This window comes from Mus musculus, chromosome 14 (genome assembly GCF_000001635.26).
Source record: "Mus musculus strain C57BL/6J chromosome 14, GRCm38.p6 C57BL/6J".
Lineage (NCBI taxonomy): Eukaryota > Metazoa > Chordata > Mammalia > Rodentia > Muridae > Mus > Mus musculus.
In genome coordinates, this window is record NC_000080.6 from 6,380,141 (window position 1) to 6,401,657 (window position 21,517).

The 21,517-nt window shown below is 42.1% G+C and overlaps 1 protein-coding gene and 1 long non-coding RNA gene across 4 annotated transcripts in view; one reads left to right on the forward strand and one right to left on the reverse strand.

Moving 5' to 3' along the window:
* The window catches only part of Gm26630, a 134,170-nt gene that overhangs the window by 28,292 nt on the left and 84,361 nt on the right, over positions 1-21,517 (forward strand). The window contains exon 3 of one of the 3 annotated variants that reach the window (XR_003950979.1): positions 13,534-13,592. The exons of the other annotated variants lie outside the window; for them this stretch is intronic. This is a non-coding gene — a long non-coding RNA (predicted gene, 26630). Of the gene's footprint in view, positions 1-13,533; positions 13,593-21,517 lie in introns of those variants that run through there. 3 annotated transcript variants of the gene reach the window in all.
* Positions 968-10,174, reverse strand: Gm16440 (predicted gene 16440). Its single transcript, XM_030248188.1, has 5 exons — positions 10,045-10,174; positions 9,150-9,312; positions 8,092-8,223; positions 7,238-7,421; positions 968-1,055 (listed from the first exon to the last, which is right to left on the reverse strand). The coding sequence occupies exons 1-5, from the start codon at positions 10,172-10,174 to the stop codon at positions 1,008-1,010; spliced, it is 657 nt and encodes a 218-aa protein (XP_030104048.1). The 3' UTR covers positions 968-1,007.

The following is a 21,517-nucleotide window of genomic DNA, read 5'->3' on the forward strand; positions in this document are numbered from 1 at the left end:
CCTTACACAGTGCTAGGGACTGAAACAAGGGCTTTGTATATACTAGCTAGGTAAACACTCCACCAACGGTGCTACATCCCAACCTGTAAAATGCCACATTTTACAGAAAGAAAAAGAAAAGGAAAGGAAAGGAAAGGAAAGGAAAGGAAAGGAAAGGAAAGGAAAGGAAAGGAAAGAAAAAAGAAAAAAAGAAAAGGCAGGTACATTTCTAGATAGTAGGCAACAACTTTATTACTAACCTGAGACAAGTGTTTGTTTCTTGTTTTATTACCAAAATTGTTGATCCGCAAGGAGAAAAAAAAAAATTAAAGCTTAAAATAGCATGAAAAGTGAAGCCAGCTGACAATATTATGGAGAAGGAAGCATCTGGTTTGGACTCAGGAAAAAGCCCACTGTGGTAGAGCCCCCTTCTCGCCGCACGCCAAGGGTCACCTTGGGTAAAGGAGAATTGGTTGCCTGGAGGAAGAAAAGTGCCAGGAGCTGTCTTCCTGCAGACTTCCAAGAGAACAGAAAGAAATGCCTGGATTTCAGTCCAGGCTAGATGAAATTAAGGCCTGCTCAGACCAAAGAAACCAAAATAAACAATCTTTGCAGGAGAAATTTAAGCAACACTCTCCTTTTGGAGTATGGGTCTGAAGGATATGGCCTCCCAAGTCAAAGCAGAACACATGTTGTAGACTTGGATCCAAGGTTTTACAATTTTGTTGACTGATCTCCATGTAATTATTGATGATGACCCATCAGGAAAAGATAAATATAAACTCTCAGAATCTTCCTGGATGCCAGCAGCTCTTGATGTGTCTCAGCATTTCTCTGAGTCCCTTTAAATATGCACTCTTCCTGGGCCAGAGGCTAGATGAAATTAAGGCCTGTTCATACCAAAGAAACAAAATAAAAGAGGAGCATACAGCCCATTGCAGCCATGGTTATTAGGGATGAGAGGCAACAGTGGTGTATTTCCTGTGCACACTCAGTGCTCCTCCTCCAGCACTTCTCTTTGAGGGAGATCATGTCGTGGTCTGTGCCATGTTCCGGTTTCTGCTGGAGTTTACACACTTAGAGAAGAAGAAAAAAAAAGTCCTGGTAAGCATTTGTCAATTCAACTGTCCCTCCCAGAACATCTTTATTCAGATGGACAAACCAACATGACATATCAGCTGAGATCATAACGTGCATCCCAAGTGTCATAGAGCACCTGAGCTTGGAATTGTTTCTCACCTTTTAAAAACTGCTAGAAACTGAACTGTCAACTACACATTATACTGGAGTTCTAAAAAAAACACCACATTTCTCCAGTTATGCGGGTATATTATATTGAGTAATAACATTGTAGCAATGTCTGAATGTGAATTCAAGAGAGATGTGTGCAACTTAGAAAACCATGTGGATTCCTTATGGGGTGCGAGCGTGCCCTGAACAGAAGTGAAGGCTATGATTGTTTCTCCAGTGCAGGAACCTCACAGGGTTCCTCTTGTCAATCCCCCTATCTGCAAATAACCAGAGACACCTTACAACACAAAAGCCCATGGGTACTTCATAGGTCCTAGAATCTGCAAGAGTTTGCTAAAGAAAAATATTCCCAAGGCCGAGCAATGAACCTTAAAAGTTATGGTCATGAAAAAAACAAAACAACACCCCTGTACATCTATGACTATTGTAGGGCACACATTCAAACACACATAATATTTGTGTTTATGCAATACAAGCATATTGTATTGCAGTGACCTGTTTAGTTTCCCGGTTAATACAAATATAAAAATCTCCCAGGACACTTTGGAGGCATAAAAAACAAATCTTGAAGGGGAAAGATACTTAGTGGGCATAGCATATAGGCAACACAGTCAATGATATGCTTTCCACTCATAAACCGGTCTGGGATTCAGGGTTCTTGTCCTATTATCCAATCTGGCTCAGCAAGTTCCCAAGGCTGTGTAGAATATGTTTGTTTCCCAGCCTAGGCTCACATGTTGGTGGTGGACCAGCCTCTTCTTGTTGCTCACTGTTTCAGACTTGTCCCAAAGTAAACAGTTTCTTCCAATAGGATCTCCCCTTTCCATCACCTGACTGACTTGGTGTCCAAAGGTATGAGCCCAGAGTAATAGGAACTGTCTATAACTAGGATCCAAAGGAACCATTTTCTCCCCAGAATGTGATTGTGCCAGGGCTATTTTGAGTAAGAAAAGGCTGACTAATTGAAGGGCAAAAGCTTGCATGGATTATCTCACACTGAGTTCATGGAAGGGCTGCACCACACAGGACCTTTTCATTCTTCAGCAGATGGACATCAGGATAGCTTCTCCTTCAGGGCTGCTCTGAGGACGACTACAACACTGAGTGACCTAGACTCTATCGATATCTCCTCCTTGTTCTGGAAACACTGGGTCAAAAAAGACTTCTTTTCTACTTTCTGAACATGGCTTCTGACAGACATACCCAATTTTATACTACCAGAACTGTCTGAAGGTCCTCATTTCTCCCAACCCCCACTGAGGCTGATTTTAACTCTGAGAAAATGATGTTGAAGAACAGTCATGCTGAATGCTACACAGATAAGATAGTGTGAGTACTTTAGATTATCAAGACCCTCAATGGGCTCCTGTAACAGGCCTGGTTTGCTCCACAGCTATGGGAATTCTGCTGGATGCAAGTTCAGCTCCAAACAACTCAATCTCTCAATGAGTAAAATCCAAGACAAACTACAAGGCAAAACTTTACTGAGTAGAGGTAGCAGGAAATGTTATGGTGGCAGGCATTGAGGAAAACAACCTGGAATGCTTAGAAGACACAGTGAGCCACCTGACCTCCCAGTGGTCCTTCACAATTCACCAAGAGCAGAAAAGGGACATAAACACATGGATTTTATAGAGCAACCTCCTCCTTACCTTTATATACCATATCCCTTACATTTGCTCTAATGATTTTAATGAGAATCAATAGCTTTGTCTCTAGTCAGCTAAAAATCTGACCCTACAACAATTTTTGTGTCCTTTTTTTCTTGGTTTTTATGTGAGCATGCAGAATAAATGGACTGCTGTATTTGATATTTCATAGGTGCAAGCTAAAACCTCAGAGTGAATTTCTCAGTAAATTTGGCCTCTAGAGACACACACAGATGCATTTATGCACAATCACACACACACACAAACACACACACACACACACACACATTTGTATATACAAGCACACATATCACAAAATTACCTAGTATTTCACAAACACACAAATTTAATATAAACATGCTCAGCCAAAGGTGGTCCAAACATACACAAACATACACACAAGACACACAAACATACACACATTATACTGGAGTTCTAAAAAACACCACATTTCCCCAGTTGTGCAGGTATATTTTACTTAGCAATAACATTGTAGCAATGTCTGAATATGAGTTCAAGAGAGATGTAAGCAACCTAGAAACCATGTGGATTCCTTATGGGGTGGGAGCATGCCCTGAACTGAAGTGAAGGCTATGATGATTTCTCCAGTGCAGGAACCTCACAGGGTTCCTCTTGTCAATCCCTCTATCTGCAAATAACCAGAGACACCATACAACACAAAACCCATGGGTACTTCATAGGTTGCAGTATCTGCAAAACTTTGCTAAATAAAAATATTCACAAGGCCTGGCACTGAACCTTAAAAGTGATGGTCATGAAGAAACAGAAAAACACCCCTGTACATCTATGACTATTGTAGGTCACACCCTCAAACACACATAATATTTGTATTTATGCAATACAAGCATATTGTATTGCAGTGACCTGTTTAGTTTCCCGGTTAATACTAATATAAAAATCTCCCAGGACACTTTGGAGGCATAAAAACAAATCTTGAAGGGGAAAGATACTTAGTGGGCATAGCATATAGGCAGCTCAATCAGTGATAGGCTTTCCACTCATAAACCGGTCTGGGATTCAGGGTTCTTGTCCTATTATCCAATCTGGCTCAGCAAGTTCCCAAGGCTGTGTAGAATATGTTTGTTTCCCAGCCTAGGCTCACATGTTGGTGGTGGACCAGCCTCTTGTTGCTCACTGTTTCAGACTTGTCCCAAAGTAAACAGTTTCTTCCAATAGGATCTCCCCTTTCCATCACCTGACTGACTTGGTGTCCAAAGGTATGAGCCCAGAGTAATAGGAACTGTCTATAACAGGATCCAAAGGAAACATTTTCTCCCCAGAATGTGATTGTGTCAGGGCTATTTTGAGTAAGATAGGGCTCACTAGTTGAAGGACAAAAGTTTGCATGGATTATCTCACACTGAGTTCATGGAAGGGCTGCACCATTAGGACCTTTTCATTCTTCAGCAGATGGACATCAGGATAGCTTCTGCATTCTGAACATGGCTTCTAAAAAACATAACCAATTTTATACTACCAGAACTGTCTGAAGGTCCTCATTTCTCCCAACCCCCACTGAGGCTGATTTTAACTCTGAGAAAATGGTGTTGAAGAACAGTCCCGCTGAATGCTACACAGATAAGATAGTGTGAGTACTTTAGATTATCAAGACCCTCAATGGGCTCCTGTAACAGGCCTGGTTTGCTCCACAGCTATGGGAATTCTGCTGGATGCAAGTTCAGCTCCAAACAACTCAATCTCTCAATGAGTAAAATCCAAGACAAACTATAAGGCAAAGCTTTACTGAGCAGAGGTAGCAGGAAATGTAATGGTGGCAGGCAATGAGGAAAACAACCTGGAATGCTTAGAAGACACAGTGAGCCACCTGACCTTCCAGTGGTCCTTCACAATTCACCAAGAGCAGAAAAGGGACATAAACACATGGATTTTATACAGCTATGTCCTCCTTACCTATATATACCATATCCCTTACATTTGCTCTAATGATTTCAATGAGAATTAATAGTTTTGTTTCTAGTCAGTTAAAAATTTGACCCTACAACATTTTTTGTGTCCTTTTTTCTTGGGTGTTAGGTGAGCATGCAGAATAATTGGACTGCTGTATTTGATATTTCATAGGTGCAAACTAAAACCTCAGAGTGCATTTCTCATTAAATTTGGCCTCTAGAGATACACACAGCTGCATTTATGCACATTCACACACACACACACATTTGTATATACAAGCACCCATATCACAAACACAAAATACAAGGTATTACACAAACACACAACTTTAGTATAAACAAGCTCAGGCAAAGGTGGTCAAAACACACACAGACAAACACACACACCATACAAAAGAAACAAAAACATATACAGGACACAATACACACACAGAGACACACAAACTCAAATCAATGGAAATATTACTGTCGCCCAGCACATTTCCTGTTGCATGAGCACCTACTAGGACCTCTAATGTGTATGTGTATAAGGTTCTTAGACTCAGGCAGTCTTTGAGGCCCTCATCTGTAATTAACTCCTCTTCAGAAACTTTTTTCATGCAGATACTTTCTGGTCCTACGAGGAAGTTACAAGCTCGGCACAGATAACCTGGACAACACAATACCAAATTCCCAAGAAAGACATTCCTAAGAAAAGCCTCCAGCAAGCCCCATGTTGACTCTCTCAGTAGCCTTCACTATAACTACACTGGTTCCTTGGTAGCATCAGAGGAAGACAGTGACTTTTGGTCACTACCCAGGAACTTTTCAACCTAATATAGTTCATGTGATATTAAATCTTCCTCAATATCAGTCAGAAGAAAGCTGGTTGAATGACGTGCTGTGACATTTATGAAATGCAGCACTGTGCCAACTATGAGGAGGAAAGTATCCTGAAACAAAGTCATGCCCACGATATAGTTAGCAAAAATCATGTTAGCAGGGGGATGCATGGTAGGATTCTGTGCATGTTCATGATGGAGACAATAAGACAGACCCAAATCCCCCAGGGAGATAATTCTATGCAGGGAAAGTGAAGACATCTAACACTTATTTTTAACATAGCTGTATTGTTTATCAATTTGTTGAAATAAATAAGAGAGGGAGAGCTTCCTGATAGTGGCCAGGAGATGCAAAGACTACTGGACAGAACAAAACAGTAAATGTCACGTTTATTGAGAGACCAAGGCTCAAAGAAGTAATATAGAGAATGACTGGACAATTCAGATGTCATTGAATGGCCTCCCAACATACAAGAGAGAGACACAGGTCGGAAAAACCATGCACACACAAAAAGAAACACATAGACACACAGTCACAGACACAGACACACACACAAGCACACACAGAGTTGTTGACATAAAATCATAAGTGAGCAGAAAACAATGAGGTATCTGTTATGGTTCAGGACCAAGATAATTCAGACTATGCAGAGGAGATATTTCAAGGGAGACCCAACGACTCTGTGATTATTTTAGAGGAATAAAAAGCACTAGAGAAGCTGGGTCATAGTGGCACACTACTTTAATCCCAGCACTTGGGAGGCAGAGGCAGGCAGATTTCAGAGTTCGAGGCCAGCCAGGTCTACAGAGTGAGTTCCAGGACAGCCAGTGTGAACAGAGAAACCCTGTCAGGGGGAGGGGGGGGAGGGAAACATCTAACAAAAATCACTAGAGAACACTCTTCTTGGTAAGAATTTGGGGCATATATTAAGAAATTTTTTCATGAAGCCTCAGAAATCCCACACCAAACCTGAGCCTGTGAGAAGCCTTTCTATCATCTCTGGTCATCCAGACAACTCCAGATTCTAAGGCCCAGGAATGACCACTCCAACAGCACTCAAAGAAAATAGAACTGACAAGCTTCTACTCAGGCTCTCTCAATGTGAACCAAGATATATGAAGCCTGAAGAGACCATTTTGAGATAGAGGGGGAAAGGGGGGAATAGAAAAGCCACCAAAGGACAGCAAAGAAATCCACTTATTTGTCAGTTAATCTAGGCTATCATCGCTTTAAACTATTTCCTACCTAGAATCTCACAAGATCCCTGTAAAGCAAATGTTCTACAGGCCTTTACTTCTTCCTTCAAAGCTCTTGCTATACTCAACAAGGGCTCCAACACAGCACCCTTCAAACTTAAGTCATGTGCTGTTGTGTTGTGATCAACCTATCTCCATTAGTGATTCTAGCAGAGCAGGAACATTTGCATGCCAAACATGCAGTTTCTTGAACCAGGCTACCTCCACAGAGAGCCATATAGATGATCACATAAACAAACACTTGGAGGAGACATTGGTGAGTGCCTGGAGAAGTTGGTGGACTGTGACATTGGATTGTCTATGTTTATGGTTAGACATGAGGGCAATCTGCCTCTGATACACATCATCCTACCTGCTGTTCCTTTGCACTTGAGGCACAGATGTTCTTGCTGGCCTCCTCACAGAACCTCTTTTCTTCCTCATGAGACAATTGCGTTCCAGCCTGCTCCACTAGCAGCTTTCTGTTCTCATTCAGTAATATCCTTACTTTTTCGCTGAGTTGAGTGCACTCACGGAGGAGGTGGTCCTCCTTAATGCTGATCCACAAAGAAAAATTGGTGATTCCCAGCCAGATTCCATTGGCTTTTCACTCCTACAAGTCCCATGATCCCTGCAAGGGCCCTGATCCCCAGAAAGCCCGAGAAGAGTCCACAATATACATAGCAGAACCAAACAAAGACAAGTCAAATCAAGATACCACCCATATTCCAGAGGATTCCACAACCTTCTGAAAACCCTGTCACCAAGAGTTTTCCCTATACATCACAGAAGATCCTCATGGTTGATTATAGGTCTGTGGTACCATAAAACCTTCAGCAGGGAGAGGGCTTATCCCCTCTGAGAGAGGTGAGACCACCAAACAGGTGTACACTCTTTCCATTTTTGTCGGGAATCCTAGATCTTTTAATTTGTGGTCAGAACCCTAGAGGTTCAGGGTTCCTGGATATTCCCAGCGTGGTGGAAAAGTTTTCTATGTAGAGGATCTTGAATTTGGAAGAATAAAGTTTGGAGGGTCTTGGACACTCTTCACACTTAGGACAACTGTGTCCAAGAGGTACAAATAAAAGACCCTTGCCTCAGGGCAGGGTTCCTGAATAAAAATAACAGATAGCATAGAACCAGAGTCCTTGCTTTTGTTCAAAGTCCTAAAAGGACAGAAGCATTCCCTGCCTAGTTCTGGGGGTTTCAGTAGTGTCACTGACTCACCTGTAGGAATAGTTATCTTCTATCAGTTCCTTGGAGTACTGCATGGAACCAATTATGGACTGGATCATTTCATTCATATCCAACATTGTCTTCTCATGTTGTGATTTAATGATGTTGAATTCAGTGTTCATCCTGTGTTAGGACATAGCCCAAGAAGCAAATAATCTGCTGAATTAAGGATTCAATAATCATGTGCAAACAGGCCGTATCATGGACTACCCAAACCAAGTACATGCCACATCCTGGCTCATTCAAACTGGGTCCCCTTGGTGCTAATTAAACTTACTATCCTGGGCAGAGGACAGCAGAGCCAGGGGACCAAATGGAGCTAGCTGACCTTCAAGAGCTTCCTGGGCAAGCATGAAGGAATAGACTACTTCAATGACAATTTTCCACTACACTGTGCCACAGGCTTGGGTCCAGTAGATATTTGTAATGACTTTCCTCTTATTTTTAAGGCAGGGATTTTCATTCCTTAGGTCCTGTTGTTATTTGATTTCCCAGAGGACACAACTAGTATTTACAGGAGAAAGGCTTTATCACACCTCCTCTCCCATGTGATTCCTGTGTGACACCAAGGAAACCAGGAGAAAACTTCCCTGATGATCACTTTGGGCCTCTATGGACTCAACACGAATAGGACCTACAAACTGTGCATCACACAAATCCTCAGACCCCATCAAAGGTCCCAGAACCCCAGTCCTGAACAAAACACACACAACTAAGTTCACACACACAGACACAATTAGAATGCCAAATAAATCCTGTGAGGTGCCATCTCTCAGAATATAAGGAACAATACAGGCATTGCATTCACACACTGAGAGACAGTAAGTGTGAGCAGGTCCTTCCAACTGTTTACAGCAACAATCAGATTGCAAGCACCCCAAGGTCAAGTACAAAAAAAAATGATAATAAACACACAGCTCCTTTTTTATCCAACAATTAAACACCTGTCAGGGCTACTTAATTGAATGATGAGAGATGACACAGTCCATTCATGGAAGGAAATTGGGTTAACAGATGGCACACTACAGTCAACAGGGCATAATTTCTACCTGTAGTTCAAATCCTCATATATGTAAAGTTCCAGGATTCCACCCATTTCCTCCATGTCATTGCTGATCTTCCTCATATCCAATTTCAGTTCTTCTAGTTCATTTATTTTTGATCTCTGCTTAGTGATTTTGGAATTTTGGGTTGAAGTATTTCTAGCAGACCCTGCAGATAGATAAACACAAAAGAATTTGCATACTTGATGGCCTAGGGGCAGGGGAGACTATTCTGAGTCCCAAGAAGAAGATGGAGGGAGAGAAAGATAAAGACAAGGTGAATCCAAAAAGAGCAGAAAAGCTATCTTCCAGCTGGTTTGCTAAGCTATGTTCCTCTTCCTAACCACCATTGTCAGACATATGCCACACTCCCTGTTACAGGCCCCGTTGCCTTGAAATCTATAAGCTGCCTCAGACATAAAGATGTGGGGAACATTGTCAGGTCATATCAGATGGGATGCAGGGAAATCCTGAAGTTCATAGTGCTTAGCACTATCAAGCCCTAATTAATCATGTGTCTTCAAATCCAAAGTGTCTGAGTCCTCACCACATGACATGACCAGGGGAGCATCCTTCTCTGTTCTTTTCATCAGAGAATCAAGTTACCTACAGTAATCTGGAAGATGAAGTGCTTCAACTAACTTCCATGAAAAGACACACTGTTATTCTCATAGTACCCACTCCTGGCATTCTTTGCCACTCAAAATGAAATTAAATAGCTCCCAGAAAAGTAGCTGCAGGTTTGTCAATTCCTGCCTCTGTCAAACTAATCATCAGAAATTCTTGACTCTTTGTCTGACATTGACAAAGTCCAAGGCTTCAGCTTGTAAGACCTACTCCTGGAAGGCCCAGCTCAAGCCTACCTCCACCAGGAAGTTCTCCAACTCTGCCCAGGACTCACTGTGCCTTCTCCAGAATGATTTCCTTCTTCCTTTTTCATGAGAAAGGATTCCCTCTTCCTTCTCTGTTGTTCTGATCTCTCCTTCATCGCCATTCTCTTTCTGACATAGCCTGCGCAGCCAGGAAAACATTCCTGCTGGTGAACCCAGAGCAAACAGAAGGGATGAACCACAGGCAGTTGCTGTCACCACAACACAGGTGACAACAGAGAAGATTCTAGTTCTTTCCTAAATACAAGAGACTCTCCAGGAAGGCATTACTGATGATGTCACTAGCAACTGCCATGACCTAACAGCTAACTGGTTCTCCCCAGCTTGGTCCTTTTCTGGGGTGCCTCTCCTGGAGCCTCTCACGGTCCTGTGGGATCTCCTTTCAAAGCTGGAGAATTCTAACTACTTCATTAGATGTCATGTGCTTTTGAGGGGGAACGTTGGTTAGGACTCTGTCATGCTTAAGGGATGTTGTTAGCACCCAAATCTCTGGGGACTGTGGATGTAGTAGATGTTTCACAACAATAAATATACCACCTGAGTCAATTCATGTGACATACACTCCAATTTCCCAGGGTTTTCCTGTCTCACAGAGGCAAATATCTTTCTCATATATGTTTAACTGTATAAAACCTGGATAATATTTTCTCTTTTTTTCCATTTTTATTAGGTATTTAGCTCATTTACATTTCCAATGTTATACTAAAAGTCCCCCATGCCCACCAGCCCCCACTCCCCTACCCACCCACTCCCCCTTTTTGGCCCTGGCGTTCCCCTGTACTGGGGCATATAAAGTTTGCCTGTCCAAAGGGCCTCTTTTTCTAGTGATGGCCGACTAGGTCATCTTTTGATACATATGCAGCTAGAGTCAAGAGCTTCGGGGTACTGGTTAGTTCATAATGTTGTTCCACCTATAGGGTTGCAGATCCCTTTAGCTCCTTGGGTACTTTCTCTAGCTCCTCCATTGGGAGCCCTGTGATCCATCCATTAGCTGACTGTGAGCATCCACTTCTGTGTTTGCTAGGCCCCGGCATAGTCTCACAAGAGACAGCTACATCTGGGTCCTTTCGATAAAATCTTGCTAGTGTATGCAATGGTGTCAGCGTTTGGATGCTGATTATGGGGTGGATCCCTGGATATGGCAGTCTCTACATGGACCATCCTTTCATCTCAGCTCCAAACTTTGTCTCTGTAACTCCTTCCATGGGTGTTTTGTTCCCACTTCTAAGGAGGGGCATAGTGTCCACACTTCAGTCTTCATTTTTCTTGAGTTTCATGTGTTTAGGAAATTGTATCTTATATCTTGGGTATTCTAAGTTTCTGGGCTAATATCCACTTACCAGTGAGTACATATTGTGTGAGTTCCTTTGTGAATGTGTTACCTCACTCAGTATGATGTCCTCCAGGTCCATCTGTTTGCCTAGGAATTTCATAAATTCATTCTTTTTAATAGCTGAGTAGTACTCCATTGGGTAAATGTACCACATTTTCTGTATCCATTCCTCTGTTGAGGGGCATCTGGGTTATTTCCAGCTTCTGGCTATAATAAATAAGGCTGCTATGAACAGAGTGGAGCATGTGTCCTTCTTACCAGTTGGAACATCTTCTGGATATATGCCCAGGAGTGGTATTCTGGGATCCTCCAAGAGTACTATGTCCAATTTTCTAAGGAACTGCCAGACTGATGTCCAGAGTGGTTTTAAAAGCTTGCAATCCCACCAACAATGGAGGAGTGTTCCTCTTTCTCCACATCCTTGCCAGCATCTGCTGTCACCAGAATTTTTGATCTTAGCCATTCTGACTGGTGTGAAGTAGAATCTCAAGGTTGTTTTGATTTGCATTTCCCTGATGATTAAGAATGCTGAACATTTTTCAAGTGCTTCTCTGCCATTCGGTATTCCTCAGGTGACAATTCTTTGTTTAGCTGAGACCCACTTTTTAATGGGGTTATTGGATTTTCTGAAGTCCACCTTCTTGTGTTCTTTATACATATTGGTTATTAGTCCCCTATCTGATTTAGGATAGGTAAAGATCCTTTCCCAATTTGTTGGTGGCCTTTTTGTCTTATTGACGGTGTCTTTTGCTTTACAGAAGCTTTGCAGTTTCATGAGATCCCATTTGTCAATTCTCAATCTTACAGCACAAGCCATTCCTGTTCTATTCAGGAACTTTCCCCCCCTGTGCCCATATCTTCTATGCTTTTCCCCACTTTCTCCTCTATAAGTTTCATGGTCTCTGGTTTTATGTGGAATTCCTTGATCCACTTAGATTTGCCCTTAGTACAAGAAGATAGGAATGGATCAATTCCCATTCTTCTACATGTTAACTGCCAGTAGTGCCAGCACCATTTTTTGAAAATGCTGTCTTTTCTCCACTGGATGGTTTTGGCTCCCTTGTCAAGGATCAAATGACCATAGGTGTGTGGGTTCATTTCTGTGTATTCAATTCTATTCCATTGGTCTACTTGTCTATCGTTATACCAAGACCATGCAATTTTTGATCACAATGCTCTGTAGTACAGCTTTAGGTCAGGATAACAACAACAATTTTTAAAAAACCTTCTGAGGGCTGGAATTACAAGCTTGTACCAAATCTGGTCAACTTTTGTATGTATTTCCATCAGAGGTTCTTTTATCCTGGAGAACAGTTTTTGCTATCCTAGGTTTTTTGTAATTCCAGATGAATTTGCAGATTGCCCTTTCTAATTCATTGAAGAATTGAGTTGGAATTTTGAGGAAGATTGCATTGAATCTGTAGATTGCATTTGACAAGATAGCCATTTTTACTATATTTATCCTGCCAATCCATGAGCATAGAAGATCTTTCCATCTTCTGAGATCTTCTTTAATTTCTTTCTTCAGAGACTTGAAGTTCTTATCATACAGATCTTTTACTTCCTTAGAGTCACACCAAGGTATTTTCTATTGGATTTTACTCTTGTGAACAGTGTTGTTTCCGTAATTTCTTTCTCAGCCCATTTCAAAGGACCAAGTCAGAATCAGTGTCAATCTCTTACTCCCTGCAGATAAGGATGTTAGTTAGCTCTTAGCTGTTGCTCTAGCACTAGGCCTGCCTGTCTGCGGCCATACTTCCAACCATGATGACCTTGGACTCTATGAAACTCTAAGCAAGCCCTCAGTTAAAAGCTTCATTGTATCTTACCTTGTTTATAGTATTTCATCACAGTAATAGAACAGTGACTACCACAGGCAGGAAAGAGTTTCTCTCAGCTTACAGTTATAGACCATCATGAACTAAAGTCAGTGCAGGACGCCATGGTGGAGCCCTGCTTACAGGGTTGCTCCTCATGGCTTGTTCAGCCTGCTTCCTTACACCACAGGACCACCTGCCAAGGCAACCCACTTTTTGCAGTAGGCTTAGCCTTACCACATCAATCCTTAATCAAGAAAATGCCCCACAGAATTGCCTACAGGCCATTATGAGACAATTATCTCAAACACCTCATGAGGAAGCTACATCTTTTTTATATTTCTTTTGAGGAACTTCCATGTTGTTTTGCCTGTGGCTCCAACAATTTACATTCTTGCCTGGAGTGCGCACAGCTATCCTTTGTGAGGCAGTGGACTGTGTCACCAGAGGACCATGACAACCGGTGACATTGCATAGAGTTTTCTATTGTGATGGGGTATCTAGCTAGGCTCTAAGTGATTAGCCAATGAGCTTCCCTCCAATTCTGTGAAAGATATTCAATCTCTGGTTCACCCAGAGTAAGACTTGTGCATTTTCATCTACCCTGAATAAAACAGTTTAGACAAGCAAGGATTGTCTTCTTCATCAAGGACCTGAAGGGTGTGGGAGACAGTGGGCTGTGGGGGGATGGGGATGGCAGGGGGGGAAGGCTTAGACACACAGAGCTGTGGTTAAGTCTCCTGTAGAGGACCCCTCTTCTAGCCCCTCCATAGCCCTGGCACTCACCTGGAGCTAATCTGAATTCCCCACACTGGGTTCATCTAGGGCTACTGGCTCCTGTTCCCAACTACTTGAAGTTCTCAGTGGTATCTGCGTACACAAGAGGATTGGGACCACCATTTTCAACTCATCATGGTTCCCAGGAAATTCTTGGTGCACAGGACTCCCCCTCCCCCCAACCCTGCTGTTTTCAGCCAGAGAAACACAGGCTGGGCCCCCTGAGACTGTTTCAGCCTTCCCTGAGCAATGTGGCTCAGCACTCCAGGGGCTAGGAAGAAACACAACCTAATATCCCTGAGTTTTGCCTTCCCCAAGTGGCACATTGGTGGCATTCCTAACCCCCAGAGGGAAGGCAGAGACACAGAATAATGCCTTTACTGTATGCTGTCAGCAGGGCCTGATCTCTCTGCTTTGTTTTTGATATCTGTGCTCACAGGTATGGGGTATGAGGCAGAATGTCACTGTGGTTGATTTGCACTTCCTTGGTGCTTAGGGATAACAAACCTTTATCATAGAAATTAACATTTAGAGTCCTACTTGCTATCATGTGCCACCATACATCCTAATAGATTTATTAGTTGGTATGTTAAATGACTTTTTTTTTAATTGCAATTTCTTTCTTAGATCTGCTATTGTGGCAATATTATAACCAAAGTAACTTGGGAAGGAAAGTTTATTTGACTTATACTTCCACATCACAGCTCATCATGGAAGGAATCTGGACAGGAACTCAAACAGTATAGAAATCTGGAGACAGGAGCTGATGCAGAGGCCACTGAGGAATGCTGCTTACTGGCTTGCTCCTTATGGCTTGCTCAACCTAATTTCTTACAGAACCTAGGACCACCAGGCAAGTGACGGCCCAACCCACAATGGGCTGGGCCCACATCCATCAATCTAATTAAGAAAATGTCCTATAGGTGTACCAACAGCCTGATTTTGTGTTGGCATTTTCTTCATTGAGGTTCCCTCCTCTCAGATAACTTCAGCTGGTGCCAAGTTGACATTAAGTTAGCCAGCAGAGAATTGTTATGGCCAAAAGTTTCTTTTCCAATGAAAGCAGTGATTCAGTGAGTTCATGTCCCTGGAGTTCCCTGACATCAGCAAGTTGCCATCATCAGAACCCCCTTAGCAAATGCTCTCAACAGAACATTCTTTGAAACAGTGGACAAAGTGGTGTTCCCCTAACAGCCAGAAGACCAGGTTCACCAATCTGATCTGCTTGTAGAAGTCACTCCCTAACTCACTTGCAAACATCTACAGCTTCATAGCAATCCATGCAGCAACCTTTCCTTTGAAACCTTCAAAACCACTACAAGAACAAACCTGAGAGCTGAGATTAACCTGAATTAATCTTGTGGTGAAAGAATAAACAGAGTGGAGTACTTCCTCCATCTCTGGTCCACGAAGAGATCAGCAAGCAGCTTTAAAAGTGAACACACAATGCAAAATCAAACCTCAGGAAAGAAATCAGTTGAAACAATTTGTCCTTAGTCAGGAACTCTTTCTTGAATGACTGGAGGACTATTCCGGGTGTCGGCTGGTCCATTTCTCCAGCTGTGAATATGTGATATTTATTGGCAGTAGATGATAGATGAGAGGCTTCATTCAATGTTTCAAAAGATTTTAAATCTCACAGATGAGAACATAGGCAAACCCAAGGATGAGGTGATATATCTTTTAAATTGATTCTTACAACTACTGCATCATAATGTCGCTCTGTTGGGTTGGTTATTTATCTTGGTGCATCGGTTGTAGCTGTGTATTGTGCCGTGGTATCTTTTTCAAATATAAAAGATGAAAAACTTCTTCATTACAATCTACAGCTACAAAAACCTCCAGCAAAGTGGCTGGAGGCACAGTGGTGGAGCATTTGCCTGCCCAACATGTACAAGGCCCCAGACTCTAGCCTCAGCAACACAAACAACATCAATAACAACAAGTCAACAACAAATGTACCATACAAACTACACAGCATTGGGTTGTAGAGGGAGAGGGTAAAATTGAATAGTTTACTGTCACAAAAATGGTAGTTAAGCACCTCAGGTAACTATCACTGTCATGAGATCCAAAGCACACAAAGATAGTAATCAAAATATGGTTCTGAATACAATTTAATGTTTGTTATAATATTAACCAACAAGTAATATACAAATTTGGTAGATACCAGGGAACTCAATACATGTTCATCTCTTTCCTTCTCTCTACCAAAAGAATTAGGACAAATAGAGAGAGAGAGAGAGAGAGAGAGAGAGAGAGAGAGAGAGAGAAAAGACATCAGCTTTTCCCCCCCTTGTTCCTCTTGGTCAGGCCAACTTGAAGCTCACTGTACGCTGAGGATGAATTTCTGCTTCCCACATTTCTACCTGTAGAGTTCTGAGATTACAGACACGAGTCACCATACCTACACAGTGCTAGGAATTTAAACAAGGGCTTTGTATATACTGGCTAGGTAAACACTCCACCAACGGTGCTACATCCCAACCTGTAAAATGCCACATTTTACAGAAAAGAAAAGAAACAAACAGGAAATGAAAGGAAAGGAAAGGAAAGGAAAGGAAAGGAATGGAAAAGAAAAGAAAAGAACAGAAAAGAAAAGAGAAAAGGAAAGAAAAAAGAAAAGGCAGGTACATTTCTAGATAGTAGGCAACAACTTTATTACTAACCTGAGATAAGAGTTGGTTACTGGTTTTATTACCACAATTGTTGCTCCACAAGGAGAGAAAAAAAATTAAAGCTTAAAATAGTATGAAAAGTGAAGCTGGCTGACAATAGTATGGAGAAGGAAGTATCTGGTTTGGACTCAGGAAAAAGCCCACTCAGGTAGAGCCACCCTTCTCACCGCACGCCAAGGGTCACCTTGGGTAAAGGAGACTTGGTTGGCTGGAGGAAGAAAAGGCCCAGGAGCTGTCTTCCTGCAGACTTCCAGGAGAACAGAAAGAAATGCCTGGGTCCAGTCCAGCTTTGGTGAGTTCTTGGATAGGACCTTCATGCCTACAAAGGAAAAGGTGAAACCTGAAGATACAGCTCCAAGTGACAAGGCTTGCTCTGAGGCTATGATAGCTGATGAAGAATTATGTTCCTCTTAAGGCAATAAGAAAAGAACGGAAGAAGAATGAAGACTCAGATACTCACAAAAGACTACCGCTTGCTTTCTTCCTGCTTCATTCTGAATATTGTCCAAAGATCATGATTGAATCCCAGGGCTTGTCCACTGGGAATGTAGCAAGGAAATTGGGTGAGATGTGGTCTGAGCAGACAGCCCAAGATAGACCACCATGTGAAGAGAAGGCAGCTGAACTAAAGGAAGTATGAGCTACGGGATATTGCATACCTTGAGTGTGCAGAGGTGATGAAAGATAGAAGGGACCTGGTGGGCCAGGAGGCTCAAAGAAGAATGAATAGATGAAGAAGATGAGGAAGAGGAAAAGGAGGAGGAGAAGATGGAGGAGGAAGAAGAGAAGGATGATGTAGAAGAAGGAGGAGGAGGAGGAGGAGGGGAGGGGGACAAGGAGAATAAGAAGAAATTGGAGGAGGAGAAGAAGAGGAAGGAGGAGAAAAAGAAGTGGGAGGAGGGAGGGGGGAAGGAGGAGGAGGAGGACGACGACAATGATGAGGATAATGGGGATGAGGAGGACGAGAAGGAGGAGGAAATGAGGCAGAGGAAAACCAAATGGTTAGTCTGCGATTCCCATGGAATTTGTGGAGGCCCGGTTACTATTTCATTACAAATGTGAAACTTAAGTACAGGTTAACACTGGCTTCTCTATAAATATCATACAGTTTTTTGTTTTGTATAGGATCCCTACCTACTTTAAGGCTCAGGAAACAGTATTGAAGAAGCTATGGAAAGAGTGAGTGTAAAAACCTGATGAATGGTGAGGAATACTGTGAGAGGCTGGCCTCTGAACACACCATGGCTGTTACACACAGACATTCACAGCAGCTGTGTTTACCTGTGCAAGCCCTTCACAAGATCCAGAGTGTTAAACTTTCCATTGTGGAGGGGGAGGGATTCTCAATACCCCATGCCCTTCCCTTACTGAGTTGCTAATGGCAACTGATAACTGCTAAAGGACAGAGTCACTTTCCTTTGAGAAAGGTGGCCATTGGCAGGTTTCCCACACCCCTTTGTATGACCCAGCAGGCATGCACGAATACAGGCAGCACCAGTGGGACTTAGTGTGTGATTTTATGAAACAACATGAAGTTGGGAGGGATACAGGAGACTTGTTGAGGGAAGGGTGGTGATTCCAAGTGTATGGGAGACCTGTTGGGGGCAGGAGGTGATAGTGGTAATGCTAGAGAGAGTGAACAAGGAATGACTACAATTAAGATACATTGTATACATGTATGAATTTTTTTATTGTATGTTATCAGGATATAGCTCAGTAGTGGGTGCTTGCAGTGCTAACTTAATATTCACAAGGTCCTGAGTTCAATCCCTAGTACTGTGGTAGAGAAAGAAGTTTTCAATACAGTCTGTAGCTCCCCTCCCCCCAGGGTTTGTTTATGTGTTCATTTGTTTGTTTGAAGCAGTTTCTCTGTCATCAAGCTAGGCTTACGCTCACACAGATCTCCCTGCTCCTGCCTCCTTGGTGATGCAGTAATGGTTACTCCACCACCATCTGCAAGCTGGAGGTTTTTTGGAGGCTACTATATACTTAGATTTTTAAAGTTTTGATGTTGAGTGTTCATAAATACTTAGTAGTTTCTTTAATGTCTTGCATGTAGTAACACGGCCAACTTCATAGGCATTCATACTACTAGTATCTCCTTTTTAAGGATGTTTGTAATAAAATTGTGAACATTAAAATATAAAAAATATAACTAGAGACCATCATGAATAATGTACATACTAGTTTATAAACAGAAGTGAAAATGTGAGGTGTGACATCACCGCCTATCTTTGCATCCTCCACTCTTTCTCCTGGCTCTATTCCTCCTTTATGCAAGCTCATAGAAGTAAGAAAGGGAAGGAAGGAAGAAAGCAGGGAGGGAGGGAGGGAAAGAAAGGGGGGAGAGAGGGGTGGAGGGATGGATGGAGGGAGAGATGGAGGTAAATGGAAGGAGGGAAGGGATAGGGGAAACCCACATACACTATAATAAAAAAAGAATTATTCAGAGGCTCATGTTATCAACACTGATCTCACAATAACATATTGTGAAACCGTCTAAAAATGCTTTCAAGCATTGTTATACAAGGGTCTCATCATTTCCCTCCGATCTTTAAAGCCACCAAGAACTGACAGACTTCCTTGCATTCTAACATCCTGTTCAACCCAAAACATTTCAACTCTGTGGAAGTGAAAACGAAAAACAAAATAAAACACAACATAGCCCGAGTTCTACAAGAGAATCCAGTTTAAGGAAAAGGTAATTCAAAATCCCTGATACTTATTCAGTCTTTAGAAATCATTTGAAAGGGTGGGAAGGATCAGGGGTTCAAGGCCTTTGAGAGACATTGCCTCAAAAAGCCAAAGGAATAAAAACTACTTGCACCTTTGTGCCTATGTTACCCAGAACTAGTAGTGTCTCACTTGGATCCCCTGAGTGGCAGCTGTCACTCAGTTGAAATCTGAGTTTCTCTATGGGCCTTACAGGAGAGAGTGTCATCATGGTACCCTCTGGGGTTGTTATGGTGGATGTGAAGAGAACATCTACTTCCTCCCTCAGCAGTGCTGTGAGAATGTCCGGGAGATCACATGGTGTGCCCTTACTGAACGTCTTGCCTGATCAACATAACCTTCTTAGATCACAGTCGCCTGACCATACTTTACCAAAACAAAGCCTGACACAGAGTGCGTAGAACAAAAAAAAAAAAAAAAAAAAAAAAAAAAAAAGAACAGTACACAGAATTAAACCCGGGAGAGAAATGGAGAAAGTGGGCAGAATGACACAGGCACACATTTACAAAGCACCTGCCTTGCTCTGGGAACAGACAGAGTCAGATATGATTGGCCAGAGCAGTGGTTCTCATCCTTCATAATTGTGACTCTTTAATACAGTTCCTCATGACCTGAACCATAAAATTATTTCCATTGCTACTTCTTAACTGTAATTTTGCTACCGTTATGAGTCTTAATGTAAATATCTGATATGCGGGGAATCCTGTACAGGGGTTGTGACCCACAGGTTGAGAAAGAACCACTGACATCGTGGTTGACAAAGCTGAGGCTTTCAGTGCATTCTAAACACGTGATATGCTAAACATTAAAATTGGGAAGCAGCAGAAACTCCATGCTTACAGAAGCATTATAAGATCCTCCTGTTTAAAAAAGATTTTAAAAGTGGTGATGTGTGGTACAGAAAATGTTCTCAAAAGAATGTGAAGGCCTTTCGGGTAAAACCACCATTCTAGAAGCTCAAATAAAGATGGTCACTATTTCTAAGCTCCCCTGGGCTAGCACCACCTCTCTGTCTCTCTGTCTCTCTCTGTCACTCTGTCTCTCTGTCTCTGTCTCTGTCTCTCTCTCTGTCTCTCTGTCTCTGTCGCTCTGTCTCTGTCTCTCTGTCTCTCTGTCTCTGTCTGTCTGTCTCTTTGTCTCTCTGTCTCTGTCTCTCTGTCTCTCTCTCTCACACACACACACACACACACACCTATGCACTTATTTCTCACTCTGGGGCTTTTTGTTTTACAGATGTGGGTGTTTTTTGGCTTATTTGGGTTATTTTTATAAGGAGACAGGTTCTGTTATGTTCTTCACACCTAATCCCTGACCTCAAACCATCCTCCTGCCTCAGTTTCCTGAGTAGCTGAATCTACAGCACACACCACCACGTTTGGGCATTTCAGACAGATGAGAGTACTTTTCTACCTAGTGCTTTCCTGACAAACGTTTTTTTTTTTTTTATTTTTGTTTCGATTTGCTTTTCTGAGATAGGGTTGAGCTTCATAGTCCTGACTGTGGATCAGGCAGACCTTGACATTGTTGGTGAACGTTTTTTTTCCTAATATGTAGTTTGCCAATTTGTCCTATTGGCTATGCCCTTTGTCTTATAGAAGCTTTTCAGTTTCTTGTGGCCCATTTATAAATTTTGATGTTAGAATATGAGCTATTGGACTTCTGTTTATGACATTTATCCCCATTCCCATGAGTTTGAGGCTCTTTCCTGCTTTGTCTTCAGTTAGATTCAGTAAATCTGGTTTTATGTTGAGTTCTTTAATCCACCTGGCCTTGAGTATTGTGCCAGGTGACAAATATGGATCAACTTTCATTTTTCTACATACTTACTCCAATTTAGACCAGCGACATTTATTGAAGATGTTTCTTTTTGCATTGCATATTCATGACTTTGTCCATGATCAAGTGTTCATAAGTCTAGTTTAATTTCTCAGTCTTCAAATCATTTCTTTTTCCTTTTTAAATCACTTTAATCTTACATTTCAAATGTTAGCTATTTTTCTGGTTTCCTGCCTAAAACCCACTTATCTCATGCTCCTTCGAACTTCTTCTATGAGGGTGCTCCTCCAGGCACCGACACAGTGCTCTCTTGCTAGCCTAGCATTCCCCTAAACTGGGGCATCAAGCCTTTAAAGGACCAAGGGCCTTT

What these genes read in the sequence shown, in the direction of transcription:
- Gm16440 (XM_030248188.1), bottom strand. Translation starts at nt 10,174, where the DNA reads ATGTTTTCCTGGCTGCGCAGGCTATGTCAGAAAGAGAATGGCGATGAA. An exon ending in ATCATTCTGGAGAAGGCACA is followed by an intron (nt 9,313 to 10,044) that starts GTGAGTCCTGGG and finishes ATCTATCTGCAG; the next exon opens with GGTCTGCTAGAAATACTTCA. An exon ending in CAAGTGCAAAGGAACAGCAG is followed by an intron (nt 1,056 to 7,237) that starts GTAGGATGATGT and finishes TTCTTCTCTAAG; the next exon opens with TGTGTAAACTCCAGCAGAAA.